This window comes from Galeopterus variegatus, unplaced genomic scaffold (genome assembly GCF_000696425.1).
Source record: "Galeopterus variegatus unplaced genomic scaffold, G_variegatus-3.0.2 Scaffold381, whole genome shotgun sequence".
In the NCBI taxonomy this organism is placed as follows: domain Eukaryota; kingdom Metazoa; phylum Chordata; class Mammalia; order Dermoptera; family Cynocephalidae; genus Galeopterus; species Galeopterus variegatus.
Window position 1 is genome coordinate 623,716 of NW_007726492.1, and position 19,155 is coordinate 642,870.

At 35.9% G+C, this 19,155-nt stretch overlaps 1 protein-coding gene across 1 annotated transcript in view; it reads right to left on the bottom strand.

Moving 5' to 3' along the window:
* The window catches only part of LRCH2 (leucine-rich repeats and calponin homology (CH) domain containing 2), a 152,580-nt gene extending 134,087 nt beyond the window's left edge, over positions 1 to 18,493 (bottom strand). Inside the window, exons 1-2 of the mRNA XM_008568153.1 lie at positions 18,389 to 18,493; positions 18,104 to 18,156 (exon numbers count right to left, since the gene is read on the bottom strand). Of these exons, the coding sequence (XP_008566375.1) occupies positions 18,104 to 18,156; positions 18,389 to 18,493 (158 nt within the window). The remainder of the gene's footprint in view (positions 1 to 18,103; positions 18,157 to 18,388) is intronic.
* Between the last annotated feature and the right edge of the window lie 662 nt (positions 18,494 to 19,155).

The following is a 19,155-nucleotide window of genomic DNA, read 5'->3' on the forward strand; positions in this document are numbered from 1 at the left end:
GGGGGGGGGCGAGGTAGAGGGTGGGAAGGAACCAGGGGGCGGGCTGCGAGGAGGCTCTGGATAGAGAAGAGATGATGTTCGGAAGTGCAGAACGCTTGCTTTAAGAAATGTGTGATTGGAGGAAGGATGCTGAATCCCGGTTCTTCTGCTTTGGGTACCAAAATCTTGCGAAGCGACACCAGAGTAACTATAGATCATTTGGGCGGTATGTCCCCAAATCTCTAAGTTGCTTCACCGTTTTCGTTCTGCAAAACAAAACATACATATGAGGTAAGGATTAAAGGGATTTACTTGTTTCGTAATATATAGAAATAGCCTTGAGAGGGCTCTGAGGCAGCTTACTGAGAAGCTTAGTGCAAATGCCTTAGGAATCCTTTACCAGTGTTAACACAGAGGGGAAAGCTGGAGAGTCATTTGGGGAGGAAATTTGATGAAGTATTGCATTTTAGCATACATGAATTTTGCCATCTTTTAGAATTCCAAAATAAGAAAAGACTTTAAATGTTTTCAAGGAAGCTTCGTTTCAGGGTGTGTGGGTCTCAGCCAGACTGCTGCCTTCCAAAACTTGGAAGCGTTCTCTGCATTCTGTTCTATCACTCTTTGAAGTTGTGCCAAAATCTCCAAAATGTCTGTAGTTTCTTGTCATCGTGTCAGTATTGGCTGATGAAAAACACTTTCTTTGATCATCAAACAATCTCAAAGGTTATTTTTGAAATACAAGTTTTGGTTTTAGATGGAATTCTGAAGATTTATCACTGGATATATAAAGCCAATCAATCTTGGATTTTAGAAGTTCGTTCTTAGAACCTGAAGATACTTTAAATGTAGAGAACAAAGAGAAGAGGCCTCCATAACCTGACCCCACCTACCTAGTCAGGTTTATCACCCAACCATTTAGGCCACTGCCACCTCTTTACCCTCTACCCTCTATACTCTCAATCAGAGTCATTCTAATCTTTTTCACTGATACTCAGTAAAGTTACTGAAAAAAAACTATCAATGCTTGGGCATATTCAGTTTTCAGTAATTTGAATATCCTATGTATTTCTTTTACATCTATTTGAAATTGAGCAATGTGTCAACAATTTCATTTTCTTTTCTTTTCTTTTTTTTTTTTTTTTTTGTGACCAGTAAGGGGATCACAACCCTTGGCTTGGTGTCACCCGCACTGCGCTCAGCCAGTGAGCACACCGGCCATCCCTATATAGGACCCGAACCCACGGCCTTGGCGCTCCTAGCGTCGCTGCGCTCATAGTGCCGCACTCTCCCAAGTGAGTCATGGGTCCAGCCCAGCAATTTCATTTTCTTAGAGAAATCTCCACTTCACAAAAGTTTATCTTCCTTGGATTCTACTTTGGGAAAAAGTACTGGAAAGAATTACCTTTTGTCTAAATTGCTTTGTGGCAATACTAGATAATTAAAATAATTATGTTTTGAGAAATTATATTCGCCCATATGCATGACCCAGAAAAGGAACAAAACTGAGACTCAGACTCTGTACAGTGAATTAGCAAGTGAAAATAAGTTATTGAAACACACTGGTGTCAGAAAGGAATGTTGTACCTTATACCTCATCTTCCTTACATCTCAAATCAAATCAAGTATTAGTTAATAACTTCCAGAATTAAGAGGGGTGACAAGGGAAACTAAATTCATTATTTAGAGAAAAGATTAGAGGGCTGGCTAGTTAGCTCAGATGGTTAGAGCACAGTGTTGATAACACCAAGGTCAAGGGTTTAGCTCCCCATAACAGCCAGCTGCCAAAAAATTTTTTTAAAAAGAGAAAATATTAGGAAAGGAAATATTGTAATAATTAGCTAGTGAAAATTGTTGCCATTATTTAAAACAACTTATTGGACTACAGGGAAAATATGATCTGAGGATCAGAATACCTGTCAAGTGAAAAAGACCAAGTACAACCAAATTTAAGAAAGAAAATAATCGTTCAAGGAACTGAAAGATAGCCTAACTAAAAAAAAAAAAAAAAATAGGAAGCCTACAAAGTAAGCTAGGTATACACGAAAATCAGCCAACATAACATTTTGTAGAGCTCTTTGAGAAGAACACCAAGACCAGAAGGAGGTAGAACATTTAGAAGAGAGAACAAGAAGTTTAGAAATGTGTTCCAACCCCTTAACTCCCTGTGTAATCTTGGAAAAATGACTTAAAATCTCTTTAGTTTAATGTCCTCCTAAGTAACAATGGAAAATCACAATTATAAAAATATTCGAATAATGCTTACTGTTTGCCAGGAACTGTTCTAATTGCTTTGTGTTTATTAAGTCATTCAATTCTATAACAATCTTATAAAATAGCCATTATTATTATTCCATTTTATAGATGAGGGAAAAATAGTACATACCTCACATAGGATTGTTTTAAGAATAAATAAGGTCACATATGTAAAGTGACAAGCACAATACCTGGCATTTATTCATTCATTTAATATGTATTTATTGAACAGTTACTCTGTGCCATTAACTATTCTCCATGTACATAATACTGTAGCATTAGGTACTCAATAAATGTTAATCTCTTCACTACACCCCTGCCCCCTCAATAAATAAATAAAATAATGAAGAACATAAAATGTAGGAAATCAAGGGGAAAAATCAGTAAATTCCTTAATAATTTTAGGTAAATAGGTATCAGACATATTACATGAATTTTTGCTTCTAGTGTATATTTGAGGATATTTTACAGTGATTACCACTTTGATGTTATCCCTGAAATGACACATCAGTTATTGGTTAAATTATGGCCAATTCTCAGAATTATCCAAGCCAGTCTCACAAAATGAATGTTGATAAATCCCCAGGACTAGATGATATATATCAAAGATTTTAGAAGGAATAGAAGGGGAAAGTAGGGGAAATTTGAACAAAACATGAATCCTCTATTAAAGGGCTGCCAAACTGAAAATGTAATTTCTGTTCAAAAGAACTCTAGAGGGGACTTCTGAAATTCCATGCCAGTTTATAGTCACCACTATTCCAAACAAACTGGTGGTTACCTAACACTTGTGAATAAGGGAGGAAAGGCAGTCATATATCCAAAGCTACAAATTCTTCTATTAAAGATCAAGATTATCATGCTAGAGTACAGGACGTTCTCACCAATCTGCAAATAAAGCAAATGTAAGATATGTTTTAACTCAGGACCTAGAACAAGACAATGAACTTGGGGATTAAATAGATCAAAGTATAATATGGAATTTTTTAAAAATCCTGATTGGGATCCAGAAAAGAGCCATGAGAATCTCCATAGTCTGTTTTCTGAAAACATCAGTTCAACTAAATTGAAGGGTGGGGGTGGGAGGACAATGAAATGTTGGGTATCATCAAGACCTGTATAAGAAACCCTAAAAAACATATTAATTTACCCCACACTGAACTATTTTGCAGCTGCAGCTGGATTGAAATATGCAGTTCTGCTCAATCCAATCTCAGCATGAGTCCTGAATTAGAGAAAACCCCGAGAAGTGCATATAAAATGATTAGAGAAATGGGGGAAGGGGAAACTCACTGAGCTCTCCTCTGTCTAGTAACCATCTTCAGTCTCTTTCAAAATCCCTGTTCCTGCATGGGTCCTTCAGAAGACTACACATTAACTTATTTTATCATAATTTATGATAAAAAGTGGACCACATACTACTTCCCTGATCCTCCTTCTTCGACCTGTCCTTGGTTCTGTCCTTGCAGATAACCCTTTGCACTGCTTTAACCAACCCTAACAAACCCATTTATCCCAAAGTTAATATTTATTAACTCAAAAGCGATTTGGACAAATTTATGAACGATTGCTATTACTTAAAAGAAGCTATTATATACCTAACTTCAATGTTGATGTCAGCAAGCGTTATTATGTTCTATCTTGGTTGGAATCTGTGCGGACACTTACAAAAGGTACGTCACTTAACCTCTCAAAGTCTCAGATTCCTCATCTATAAACCAGAGATCATAAATAATGCCACTAGCTATCTCATAGGATTGTAGTGAGGATTACGTGAGATAATTATATGAAGTGCCTAGCATACTGTAATGATTATTATCATTTGTTCTCGGTTCACTTTGCCAACAGAACACTGAGCTGAGTAGACCATGAGTTGTCAGGATTGGCAATTCCTAAATTCTTCTGTACTATTGTGCTACCAGCACTAATAGGCACTTCTGTGCTACTGTTGTGGTTACATCCTTGTTAATTCACCCCAAGATTCTGACTCCCTTAACCTTTGAGTTTTCACTATGAACAGGTAATCCGACCCCAATTCCTGCTTATTGCCTCTAATGCAATCTCAGATTTCGGCCTTTGTGTTTCTAGTATGTTAAACTGATATCATGAAATGTTTAAATATCTGTTTCAAACCCTCCTTAGAAATATATCTTAAATGTCTGGCTTGTATTAGCAACATGAGTTTGTTCTAAATTCTGAAGAGTTTTCTTATTAGAGTAGTGTATAGAAGATGCAGGTGGCTGAATTTTGCTAGCTTACCTTGGTTAAAAATAAAAGCAAATAAAACATCAAATAAAATTATTTTAAAACTGTTATTTCTTATTAGAAAGCTTAATATCGAGGAAAACTTTTAGTCTTCTTTAGGGTGACATTGGAAAGTCTCCTCTTTATATACAAACATGGAAACACGCCATAGGCCCTTTTGGGCAAGCTTGTCTTATATGTCTTCCTCTTCTTGCCATATGTGAGAGAGAACAATGAAATAGGGTATTTTCAAGCAAAATCCAAACTTCTAAGGTAAGACTAAGACAACTCTCATGCTATCTCTAAACAGGCTATGCCTGTGAGGAACAAAAAGAGAACTTAATGGCATTTCAGTAAAGCATATTAAAGGAATTATGATATCAAGCTAGATTAAAACCCTAGGAGAAAATACAAGTTCCAGAAGGGTTTGGAATCTGTGTTTTCTTAAGCAGAAAGAGAGAGAAACCATTGGACAAAAATCTGTGTATAAAAAGAAGGTTGGAATGAAATGATGAAGAATCAGATTGGGCATCTACCAAAGTCTAATTTTATTTGTTTACCTTAAATTTTGCTTCAAATATTCACCACTCTATAGAGCATTTATTTCACGTAAGATGTGGCTACAAGTCTATGATTTTTAGTTTACCTACCTCATTCAAATAAACCTAAGACATAAATCTCTGTGGGACTGTGACTGAGGCATCTCCTGATGACAGTGTACCCAAATTACAATGGGTTTTTGTATTGTTTTGTTTTGATGGATTATGGAATTTCTTTTAAAGACTGAATCTGTAAACATAATGCTCGGAACCTAACAGAGGCACATGTGACCCCAAAATCTATTTTTTTTTTCTATTTGGCAACAAGACTTGTCTCTTCTTTTTTTTCTTGTGTTTTTGTTGTTGTCATTGTTTTGATTTTGTTTTTGTTATTTGGCGGCTGGCCAGTACAGGGATCTGAATCCTTGACCTTGGTATTATCAGTACCACACTCTCCCAGTCTCTTCTTGACCGTGGACTACCTCATGACTCCAGTTAGCCTATTAGTAGGTTATCAGAGGGAAGGGTCAAATCTCTGTCCCCTAAACAAGAAAATATGTGAGTAAATATTACAGAATATTTTAGATGTGTTTTGTTTTGGTTTTTGGTGAAGCAGTCAGAAATTTCAACTTTTCACTTACATTATAGTTTGAGATTGGTAATGATAACCTGCAAGAGGATATTTATTTCTGCTTAAGTACATTGCCTACAATTATGGTATGATTCCACAAAATAGAAGAATATATATTGGTCTTGATGACCTTACGCTTTACACTGTCAGGCTGTAACAGGTGTAATTAATATAAAACACTAACATACTTTCCCCCTCTCTTGTGGTTTTAAGTCTCTATTAAAACAGCTAACCCTAGTCATTAAATAATGGAGTAGATGAGGTACTAACTAATTAGTAAACAACTTAGGTTCTCCTTGATGAACTCATTCACATCTTCTATTTTGTACATCATAAACACTCTTTAATAAAACCCTCACCTTAAACACCTCTACTTAGATTAAAACCTTTTATTCTATGATACATTGTAGGGAAAATGAAGGAAAATGGTCAGGGCCCCTCAAATGTTCAGAATCTTGCCCAGCATTTGATGTAAATATGCACTTGTGCCCAGGTGTTTCTTGGTTATTATCTAATGTAATTGCTCGTGCACCCAGGTGTTCTGGGTTATGGAATTAAGTATAAAGGATGAGTGCCTCTGATCCACAGGCTTCACCCACCCCACCCCCCGCCCCTTGGGATGCCCTCAGGGGCCATGGAGAGGCTGCTACTGCTGTTGGAGGCTGTTACTGCCCTGGCCCCTGGGACCCTCTGGGAGGCTAGCACCACTGATGCTGGAGGCTGCTGTAAGCTGCTGAGGACTGAGCTCGTGTTGTCTGCCAGTGGCTCCCAGGATCTTTCCCAATTACCTAGTGTGGACCTGCGTGTGAGAGGTCTTGTGACCCAGCCTGGCATGTGAGGGGTCTGATGACCCAGTCTCTATAACAGGTTTATAACTAAAATAATGAAACGTTTTGGCTTTAGTTATGAAGTCCCCGACTCTGCAATCGGCGTAGTCATGTAGCAATACACACATACATAAAGTTCCAGAGGGGTTTAAATTTTTCTTAGCTGCGGATGGCTTCACCTACTGGTCATAAGCAATAGCCTTTTGATTGGTTGGCAAAACTAAAGACCTAAATGCCCTATACTATTTGACTACTAACATCGTCTCTACTGCCGTAACCTTCATTCAAGTCACTATTTTCTTCAGACTTCTGTAGTATTATCCTAAGTTAGGCCTTTCTGCTTCTACTTCTCTGTCACTTAATAAACTACATGGCCTTGGGCAAGTTACTTATCCTCGTTGTGCCTCCATTTCCTCGTCTGAAAAATAGGGATGATAGTACTACTTACCTTATTAGGGATATTGTGAAGATTAGAATTAGTTAATATAGGTACAGCACCTGTAAGAGGTTTCTAGCTCATAGTAAATACTCAAAGAATGACAGCTAGTAGTATTGTCATTGTTGTTATCATTAATATATTCTGCTTGTTAATATGTAGCACTGAGAGGTAAATTACCTGTTAATTTTATAAGGGTCCTGTCAGGCATTATTATTATCCTCATTTTGTAAGTGAGAAAGCAATGGTTCAAAGAAAGTAAATAACTTGTTCAAGGTCTCAGCTGAGAAGTGGCAAAGCAACGCATGCCTGACTCCTAAACACAGTTTCTAAACTACTAAAATTCTTGGCAGTAATATATCTGCATTAGTTCATTTTCTCAGTCCAAAAATCCTTGGTTTTTTAACTAACTCTCTCCAAGCTATCGCCATGTAAAAGTGATTATCAGCAGCTATGTGCTGCCTGGCTAACTTATATAATAAATTGCTAAGTTTGATCATTAATGATTTTCATTGAGCTTCAGATCAACTTATTTTTTATATGGACCTATATACACTGGCTTCTTTTTTAAAGTACATAAACCCAAGGTTATCACACAACATTTTTAGAAGTTTTTTCCTCATTATGAAAATTTACCCATAATCCCAGTTCCCAAATACAACCAAAGGTATATATGCAATGATAATATTTTTATATATTTGTTTCCAGCTTTTCCCATTGGCACAGTTTGTTTTATTTTTTTACTTTATAAATATACTTATTTATTTATAATACCATATTATAAGCATTTTTTATTGTTACATACTCTACAGATATCATAACCATATACTATATATTATATATTACTCTATATTACATAACCATAGACTACTTAACATTTGTGTCTGTTTTTAGATATCTAGGTTCTTACCAATATTACTTTATTATTGCATAACCTTGCTGCTAAGATAAAGCATTTTTCTTATTTACTTCCTTATGCTAGATTCCAAGAAGCTTAGTTACTCAATCATAGGGCAGAAATATTTTTAAGTATCTTTATAAATGTTGCCAAGTTGCTTCCCAAAAGATTTATACCAATTTATATTATCAACGGCAATATATGCAAAAACATTTTGGCCGGCGCTGAGTATGTTGAATTTTTAAAATATCTTTACTATATTGTATGACAAAAAAAAAAAAAAGTGTTAGATTTTCTGCTATAGGCCAACGTGGAATAACAGAGACTGGATTTTCTCTCCCTCCTGAAACAGCCAAACAAGTGGACAAACTATATGAAGCAATGGTTTTCAAGACATTGAACATCAGGCAATAAAAACAGTGATACCTGAATTATGGGACACAAATGAGGTGATGAAACAGTAGGGCCAGGCCTGTGAACCAAACTGAGTCCATTTTCCCTGCAGAGGACACTTTGTTACTTTTCCACTCCTCAGTCATGCGACCCCCTCAGGGCAAATGATTACCCCATGGGCTGCCCTGACAAAATAGACTGAGATAAGAAGGAAACAGATATTTACTGAGTTGCAAAACCCCTCCCCAAGTCTTGTTTACTATAATTGTAAAAGTTACAGACTAACCTTAGGACCCCTTTAGGAATTCCCACCTGTACATAAAGCATCAAGGTGATTGCTACAATGACCCTCCCGGGGTGACAATAATGAACACCACTGCCTACTGAGCATGCGGCCATGACGCAACCAGGAAGAACAGAAAGGACCACCTCCAGTGACGCTGGCCTGCCACCCTGCCACTCCTTAACCCCTTTCCCTATAAAAGACCCTGAACAGCTCCCCTGGGGCGGGGGTCTACCTTTACTGTTGCTACCCCCCTTATGCATAAGTCTATCTCCTCTTTTAATAAAGCATTGCTTGCTTGACTGTTGTGTACATTGTTTATTTCTATGACACTGGAATCTGAGAGCCTAACTTAATCACTGGCAAAAATTGGAAAGCTTTGCGCACCGGAGAGGACTCCAGCTGCAAGAGGCAAGTGGCCACTGGGACTATTTTGCTTCCATGTCTCTGCTGCTCATAGATATCTCTCCTGGAGTCCCTGGCCTAAATTCTGAAAAGGCAATGCTTTATTCTCTTTACTTTTCTCTGATTTTCTGAGCCCACTTCTGTTTGGTTGGATCGTATCCACATCTGTATAGGTGCACCCTGGAGGGTTCCTGGCTATGCTTTGTTTTTCTGATTTAAATCTAGTCGATACTTTTCTTTATGCTGAAAACAGTGGGGAGAACTGTTTTTATCAATTAATGCTGTTAATGGAATAGGTTGGCCCCGCCGATTAGGACTAGGCTAAACTGGACCCCACTACTCCTCTTTTCTCTTTGTTTGTTTGCTTGGTTAGACATTTAGTTGAGTACCAGTAATCTGAATAAACCTTCCAATCCTTGCATCAACTTTTGGACTTTCAGGTCATTTGTTTAAGGTAAGAGGGCAAGCTGAGCCTGACCTGTCGGTAACAGTGAGACCTGAAAATGCCCAATCTTACTGCTTTGGGAGAGTTTCCAGGCCATGCTGCAAGGTGGGAAAACCTAGACAAAACCTGAAGGACAACCCAATTTGAGAAGAGAAAGCTGAGATTTCATACACACCAGGATGGCTACAATTTGAATAACAGCGCACTGGATGGGAGAGAGAACTCAGGAGATATGCAAAAGGTCTCCCTTGAATATTCAGCAAAATATGAAAACACTACCCTAAGCCCAGGAAATAGCCATCCAAAAGGAGTAAACATAGTAGTAACTGGAACTCACGGCAGGGATTAGCACTGATGCCTGCAAGCAGGACTGGAAAATCTTATAAATGAGAGGTATTGGGTAAAGAACCAAGAAGGGTCTTGCCTCAGTAATGGGGAATTATTAACCCTAAACTAAACACTGCTCTGGTCCTGCCTAACATATCATAAAAGTAAGAGTTAAAAGGATCAGCTTCCAAGTAAGTTATCTGTGTCGCAGAACACAGTTCAAGAATTTTGTAGGAATGCGAAAATATCCAACAGGCAGAAAGATAAAATTCTGTTTCTGGCATCCAGTGAAAAATTACCATACATGCAAAAGAACAGAAAATATGACCTATGATGAGGAGAAAAGTCCTTCAATTGAAAACAACCTAGAACTGATGCAGATGTTAAAATTAGTAAACACAGATATCAAAACAGTCATTATAACTGTGTGCTGTATATTTAAACTGATAGTAGAGACATGGAAGATTTTTTTAAAGACCCAAATTGAGCATCTAGACACGAAAACTACAATGATTGAGATGAAAAATAACAAGGTGAAATTAACTGCAAATTAGACATTGTAGAAGAAAAAAAATAGTGATCATAAAGACAGCAATAGAAACTACCTTAAGTGAAACAGAGATTAAAATAAGAACGAAAAATAAATAGAGCAAAGAGACACCTTCAACTGGCCTAATGTAAATGTAACTGGAATTAAAAAAAACAAAAGGCAAAACAAATGAATGACTAAATAAAGAATATTGAAGATTTAATGGCAAACATTTTCCCCAATTTGATGAAAATGATAAACAGATCCAAGAAGCTCAATGGACCCGAAGTACAAGAAATACAAAGAAAACTACACCAAGGCGCATCATAATCAAATGGCTCTAAGCCAATGACAAAGAGAAAATCTTAAAAGCAGCCAGTAAAAGATATATTATGTACAGAGAAAAAAAGTTAAAGACAGCAGATCAGAAACCATGCCAGTGAGAAGACAGAAGAGCAACATTTTTAAAGTACTTGGGAAAAAAAAGTCAATCTAAACTTTTATACCCCCTGAAAATGCCCTTCGAAAATGAAGGTTAAAAGATGTTTTTTCAAACATAAAAAAGCTGAAAGAATCACCAGACTCACACTATAAAAATTGTTAAAGAAAGTTCTTCAGACAGGAAGAAAATGATATCAAACATAAAATGGATTTATGCAAAAGAATGAAGAACACTGGAAATGATAACTTCATGGGTTAAATATATTACTAAAATTTTCTTATTATTTAAATCCCTTTAAAAGATAAGTGGCTATTTCAAAGACAATAATGTAATATGTGCTTATGTGTAACAGTAAAATGTGTGAAAACAATTGCATAAAGAAATGGTTAGCAAAGTATGGTCTGTGGGCCAAGTCCAGCTCAACACCTATATTTTAAATAAAGGGGGTTTTTTTTGCATACAGTAATGCCCATTCATTTGCCTATTGTTTCTGGGTGCTTTTGTACTACAATAGCAGAGTTGAGTAGTGACAGAGACTGTATAGCCCACAAAGCTGAAAACAATTGCTATTTGGCCTTTTAGAGAAAAAGTTCACTCACCCCAACATAACGACTGTGAGGGGAGAAATGTAAATACACTAATGTAAAGTTCTTATACTATAGGTGAAGTGGTATAATATCACTTGAAAGCACACTGCGATAAATTAAACATGTATACTATAAACCCTAAAGCAAGTACTAAAATTACAAAACAATGAATTATAGCTAAAAGCCAACGAAGATAAAATGGAATCAGAAAAAACACACATTTAATTCAAAATAAGGCATTAAAAGAGGAAAAAGAGAGCAAAGGACAGATGGGAGAAATAGAAAACAGATAGCAAGACCATATTAATAATCATTAAATGTGAATGTAAATAAATGGAAATAAAACCCCATTGAAAAAGCAGAAATGGTCGAATTGAATAAGAAAGCAAGACCTAATTCTGCTTACAAAAAATGCACTTTAATATAAAGAAATAAACAGATTAAAAAGTAAAATAATAAAAAAGTGATGCCATGTTAACACTAATAAAAAGAAAGCTATGATAATATCAGAATAAGTACATTTCAGAGCAAAGAATATTACTGAGGATAAAGAAGGTCATTTCATAATGGTAAAATGATCAATCTATTAGGAGGACATAGCAATATTTTTATGAATAACAGCTTGAAAATACGTGAAGCAACAACTGATAGAACTACAAGGAGAAAGAGAGAAATTGCAATCATAGTCAGAGATTTTAATAATCCTCTGTTAATAATTGATGGAACAAAGAGAGAAAAAATCAGTCAGGATATAAAAGACCTGAACAACACTATTGCCAACTTCACCTAATTGGCATTTATAGACTATTCTACACAACAGCAGAATACACATTCTTTTCAACGGCATACAGAATGTTTGGCAAGATAGACCATATGCTGGGCCATAAAACATGTCTCAATAAATTAAAAAAGACTGAAAATATACAAATTATGATCTCTGACCACAATAACAGAAAGAAATTTGGGATATTCACAAATATGTGGAAACTAAATAGCACTTTACATAACCCATGTGTCAAAGAATAAATTTAAAGTAAATTAGAAAATATTTTGAACTGAAGGGCAATAAAACCTCAACATACTGTTTTGTGGGATGCCACTAAAGCAGATATTAGGAGGAAATTTATAGCATTAAACACCTATATTGGAAAAGAAAAAAGGTCTCAAATCAATGACTACTGCTTCCACCATATGAAACTAGTATAAGAATAGATTAGACCAAATGTAAACAGGAGAGGAAATAATAAAAACAAGGTCAAAAATCAATAAAGTAGAAAACAGCAGAAAGATAGAGAAAATTAATGAAATCGAAAGCTGGTTCTTTGAGAAAGTCAATAAAATTGATAAACCTCTAAAGAGACTAATCAAGATAAAAAGAAGACACAAGTTACCAGTATCAAGAATGAAAGTGAGGACATCACACAGAATCTACAGACATTAAAGTGATAATAAAGGAATATTATAAATAACTTTATGGCAGTAAATTTAATAACAGATTAAATGGACAAATTCCTTGGAAGACAAGAGGCTCACTCAAGAAAAAAATAAACTCAATAGCCCTATATCTGTTAAAAAATGAATTTGTAGTTTAAAAACTTCTAATAAAGTATACTCCAAACCCAGATGGCTTCACTGAGGATGTCTACAAAATATTTAAAGATGAAATAATACAAATTCTACACAAATACTTCAAGATATTTAAGAGGAGGGCTATTATTATACCAACTTATTATACCAGGACAACATTGCCATTTTAAAAAAGAGACAAAGACATTACAATGAAGGAGAAAAATAGATCAATATCCTTCATAAATGTAGATGCAAAAAAAAAATCTAACAATAAAATTTAAGCAAAAATTTAGCAAACTGAATCAACAATATAACAAAAAGATAATATGATAAGACCCAGTGGGGTTTAACATTAAAAAACTTAATTGGTGTAATTCACCATATAAGCAAACTAAAAAAGAAAAAACACATGAGCAGTTCAATTAATGTAGAATAAGTTTTGAAAAAAAAATCCAACATTGATCTCTGATGAAAACTCTCCATAAACTAGGAATAGAAAGAAACTTCCTCAACCTGAAAAAAGAATTTGTGAAACATGTACAGCTAACAATAAACTTAATAGTGGAAAGATTGAATGCTTTGTCTCTAAGATCACGAAAAAGACAAGGAGTTCACTCTTATCAGTTCATTGAACGTTGTACTGAAGTTTCCAGACAGAGTAAGAAGGCAATGAGAGAAAAAATAGAATGAAGGGGAGGAGAAGGACAAGGGGAAGAAAGGAGGGAGAAAAAAGAAGGAGAGAAAGGAGGGAGGGAAGGAGGGAGAAAGGAAGGAAGGGCAAAAGGGAAGGACAGAAGAGAATGAAAGAAGAGGAAAAAAGGCATCCAGATTGGAAAGAAGTAAAGTTGTCTTTATTCACAGATTATATGATCATCTATGCAGAAAATTCAATGGAATTTACAAAAAAGCTATAAGAACAATAAGTGAGTTTAGCAATTAGAAATTCAAGTAAAAGTAAAGTTTTATAATAGCATCAAAAAATATTAAATACTTGGAGATAAATCTCACAAAAAAGTGAAAGACCCATACACTGAAAACTACAAATCATTGCTAAATAAAATAAATAAATGAAAAGATATATCAGTTTTATGGATTGGAAGACTCAATATTGTTATGATGTCAGTTCTCCCCAAAGCCTTAATAGGCATTTTGTGTAAATTGGCAAGCTAATTTTCAAATTCATATGACAAAGCAAAGACTCTAGAATAGTGAAAACAATTTGGAAAATGAAGAACAAAGTTGGAAGAATAAGACTACCAGAATTCAAGATGTACTAAAAAGCTGCACTGGGCCAGCCCGGTGGCGCACTGCTACAGTGCGCCACTTGGGAGCGCGGCGCCGCCAAGGGTTCGGATCCCACATACAGACCGGTTCCCGCTCACTGGCTGAGCAAGGTGCGGGCGCAGCACCGAGGTTTGCGATCCCGTTGCCGGTCCCGGTCCGGTACTGGCGCGACACTGAGGGTTGCGATCCATTGCCGGACACGAAAAAAGACAAAAAGGAAAATAAACAAATAAATAAATAAATAAATAAATAAAAAGCTGCACTAATCAAGGCACTATGGTATGGGCATAAAGATACAGAAATACGAGGGTACTTCAAAAAGTTTGTGGAAAAATAGAATTGAAAGATAATACGAATCTTTCTATGAACTTTTTGAAATACCCTTGTAAATCAGTTGCACAGAATAGCAAATCCAGAGATAAAACCACATGCTTGGACAAATGGCTTTTGACAAATGTGTAAAGACAAGTCAGTGGAAAAAAGACAGTAGTTTCAACATATGCTGCTAGCACAATTGGATATCCATATGCAAAAAATTAACTTGAATCCATACTTAACACCATACATCAAAATTAACCTGCAATGCATCACAGACTTAAATCTAAAACCTATAATAAAACACAGGAAGAAATATTTGTGGCCTTGATTTAGGCAAAGATTTCTTAAGTAATCTAACAGCACAATTCATAAAAGAAAAAAATTGAAAACTTGGATTTCATCAGAATTATAAACCTCTGCTCTTTGAAAGAGACTGTTGGGCCGGCCTGGTGGTGCACTGGAGAGTGTGCCGCTTGGGAGCGCGGCGGCACTCCCGCCGAGGGTTCGGATCCCATGTGGAGACCGGTTCCTGCTCACTGGCTGAGCGCGGTGCGGGCACAACACCGAGGGTTGCGATCCCATTACCGGTCAGTCAAAAAGACAAAAAGGAAAAAAAAAAAAAGAAAGACACTGTTAAGAGAATGAAAGACAAACCACAGAATGAGAGAAATTATTTGCAAATCATATATATGAAAAAGACTTGTATCTACACTATGTATACAACTCTCTAGAGTAGCAAATCACAAGTAATAATAAGAAAACAACCCAATAAAAAATGAGCAATTTGAACACTTCATCAAAGAAAATATATGAAAGGCAAATAAGCACATAGAAAAGATGCTCAACATCATTAGTCATTAAGGAATGAAAAATAAAACTACATGAAATACTACCACACCCCTATTAGAATGGCTAAAATTAAAAAGATTAACCATAGCAAGTGTTGATGAGGATGTGAAGAAACCAGAACCCTCATACAGTGCTGTTGGGAATGTAGAATGGTAAAACTGTTGAGGGTTAAAAATCTTGATTCTCGTTTGGTTTTTAGACAGGGCTATTTAGCTAAAAATCTAATGGGACAAAAATCCATAGCTAGGAGACAACAGCCTACAGCTAGCAGGGCAAAAAGCCCATCTAACCAATTCTGATCACATATATGTTGATTCTCAGTTGATTTTTAGATAGGGTTTTTAGGTAATGCATGTGTGGGCCCACAGTCCTTGGTTAGGAGACAGTGATCTACGGCTAGTGGGCAAAAGCCCATCTAATCAATTCTAATCACTGTTTAGGGATGGGATTATGTACTTTGATTATTTAACATACTGATTGTTGTTAAAAGATGTTGAAAGAGTTGCTGTAGGGAAAAATGTGAAAAAATGTTTGCTAAGGGAATCTGTTTGTTGGTGTAAACTTTAGAGACAATTATACTTAGATTTAATCATAAGAATGTAACTCTTGCTTAAATCATTTAAAGAGAGGTTATATTTTAGATTAGATAATGATCACAGTTTGATCAATTTAGCTTTTCACAAATTGTACTTTGGAATGTCACATTGTTAATTTAAATGATGCTACTAGTTTCTGTTGTTTAAGCTATAGTTAGCCATAGATAACTTATGTCACATTGCCCATGTCTTTGTGTCCTTTTGAAATGATTGAATCAACTGATTTTTCTTATGAAACTTCCTTATCTTTACAATAAAAACTGAAGCTATCTTTGAATCAGGGCTGTACTAAGTTTCTCCTTCTAACTGAGGAGTTGCTGAGGTGCAGTCCCTTTGGGCTTCTCATTGCATTCATGTTGCTTTGAGTAATCTTTTTTGCATCTCCATTACACAGCAAGAAGTGTAACAAAAACCACTTTGGAAAGCAGTTGTAAAATTAACATGGAAAAGACTCTTTAAGATTAAAATTTTAGTAAAATAAAAATTAATATAGGAAATATTAAAACATTTTAATAGCTCTTAACAGAAAATTGATCAAAGAATTAAATTGGGTGAGCTGAGTTCACTTTTAATATACGTTCTGAACAAAAATAGTTACTGATATATAATTCTGAATTAAATGTTTGTATGTAAAAGCAAGAAGTCAACATGTCCTTAGGGGCCGAACATCATCATCTACATTATCCACTGTGTGTCAAAATAGGTCAAAATGTTAGAATAAAAATGGCTTAGACTCAATTGGAATCATTGAGGTAATACTGAATTATATTCCCTTGATGAATTAACAATGAAGTTGAAGAAGGAAGACTTGCATATATTAAATAGTTAAATTATCCATAGAGTATGTGATTCCATCTAAAATTGTACTGGAAAATCAGAGAAGTAAGAGATTACAGAAATCTTTATGGAGGGGTTGGAACTTGACCTGAGCCTTGAAGGATGATGGGGCAGACAGAGCAGAAAGGATATGACACCTCAGGAAGAGACAAGGACAAAAATAAGCATATGGTATTCTAGGGACAGTATGCAGCATGGCCTGACCACAGCAAAGGAGGTATGATGGGGAGAATGGAAAATAAGCCTTGCATAGGTAGGATGGAATTCGATTATGGATGCCCTTCAAGTCAAAAAGAGATTAGATTGGATTCATTAGGCAAATTTCTCAAAGAGGATCTGGCATCATTATGCTCAATGGGTTTCAGTAGGTGGAAAATGGAGTAGGAGAGATTAACTGTTGTGCTTAGGAAACAAATTTAAGAGATATTTTGTAGGAGGACTCAACAGGACTGGGAGACAGACACTTATTTCTCTTATATTGTTAGTTCTATCCCTTGTTTCCTTGACATTGTGATCTATTGTTAATTTAACATTTAAATCTCCTTTCATATCCGTATTTAAGAATAATCACATTTATGTAATCTAAGCCTGGGATCATTTCTATTCTTATTCAAGCTTAATATATCTAATTTTTCCTGGTTAATTTGTTCAGTATTAAGAATTCTGAATTGAGTTTTATTAATGTCCTTTGTATTATTGTGTTCCATTATAACCTCATTTCATAATCTGATACACTGTTTATTCTGGTTATTCTGGTTTTCTTTTCTTTTCTTTTTTTTTTTTTTTTAAAGGTGACCGGTAAGAGGATCTTAACCCTTGACTTGGTGTTGTCAGCACCACGCTCTCACCACGCTCTCCCAAGTGAGCCACGGGCTGGCCCTTGGTTTTCTCTTTATGCAAGATTCGTTTTTAAATGGGTGTATCAATATGTAATTTTAAAAACTTTTTTATTATTTTAAACTTATTTCTATGTGATTCTATGTCATGTCCTAATAATTTTAACATTTATTCTAGTTATTTCTTCCTACTCTTCTTGTACATTCTGAAGTGAATATCAGCATTAATTGTATTCCATATGGTCTTCTGGACTCTTCCTTTGCAAAGTAAACAGATTTCTGGCACAGAAGGTTTCTTTTTTTGTGTGAGATTGTTTAGAGGATATTTATGCTTTGTAGAGAGGAAAAAGAGACAGCTGGCAGAGCCTTTCTCCCTTGCCCTGACCCTAACTTGCTTTATTTTCACTGCACAATTTCCTAGAGCAAACTAAACCACATGAGTTATTAACCCTCAACAGACTAAGCAAGCAGTCTTCAGCAAATGGTTATTCTTGCAAGCTGAGCAAAAAGAGCACTTTTTTAAAAGAGCTTCATAGTTAATTTTTTTACAAATATCTTATCTGAAATAAGCTTCTATGATCATATCTTATCATTACCCTTTTTCTGCTGCCACCACATCAACCACTTTGACCTCCAGCTCAAAGCAAGCCTTGAATCAAAACAATACAAAACAAGGACAATGACAAAAGTCTTCCTCAATAGTCTCAAACCCATCCTCTTCCTGCCATCCCCCATGCTACTACCTTTTTTGAGACCCTACATGTCTCTCTACTGGACTATTATAACAGCTCTTAACTAGTCTCCCTGCTTCTGGTCTTGCCTCTGGTCCTCTCCATTCTCCACACTGCTGCCAAAGTGACTTATCAAAAATGATCATTTACCAGCTTCCTTATTGCCTGCCGAAGAAAGTCCATCTGCCTTAGCATGACATATAGGGCTTTCATGATTTGGCTGCTGCCTGTTTCCCCAGTCTCATCTCTCAGCATTCTCTTGCTTTGTATCCTATACTATAGTCTAACCACTGAAATACTTACATTTCCCACAACATACAATGCTGTCCCTTTTGACTGGAATAACCTCCCCAAACTCTTTCCTTTATGTAACTCCTACTCATCTTTCATGGTTCAGTTCAAGCATCATTTCTCTGAAAAGCCTTTCTTCAACTTCTCATCAGTTGGCTTCTCTCTAGTTCACTGTGTTCTCAAACATCCTGTGCTTATCTCTATCAGATTAGTTATTCCAATGTATTACCATCTTTTTGTCTTGTTCCACTCACTTGGACATAAACTCCTAAAAGGCAGGGACCGTGTCGAATTCATATTTGTGTTCTGGCACATACTAGATACTCAAAAATATGTGTTCCATGAATACAGGAATGCAACAGTGACAACTCATATAAGCCTCAGAGTCACCGCCTTATATTTGGCTCTTAGGTACCACTTTTAAGCATCTGGTGCCAAACACTTTTGAGGCACACTGTGTGTGAAAATTGAAATCATTTAATTCTAACATCTGTAATGATATGATCCTCTTTTCTCAGAACCACATTCTAAACTCTCCTCTCTCTACATCACATTTGGGATCATCTCTCTATTATCACATTCAATACAAAGCTGCTGTGTTTCAGAGTTTTGTTATTTGCAACCCT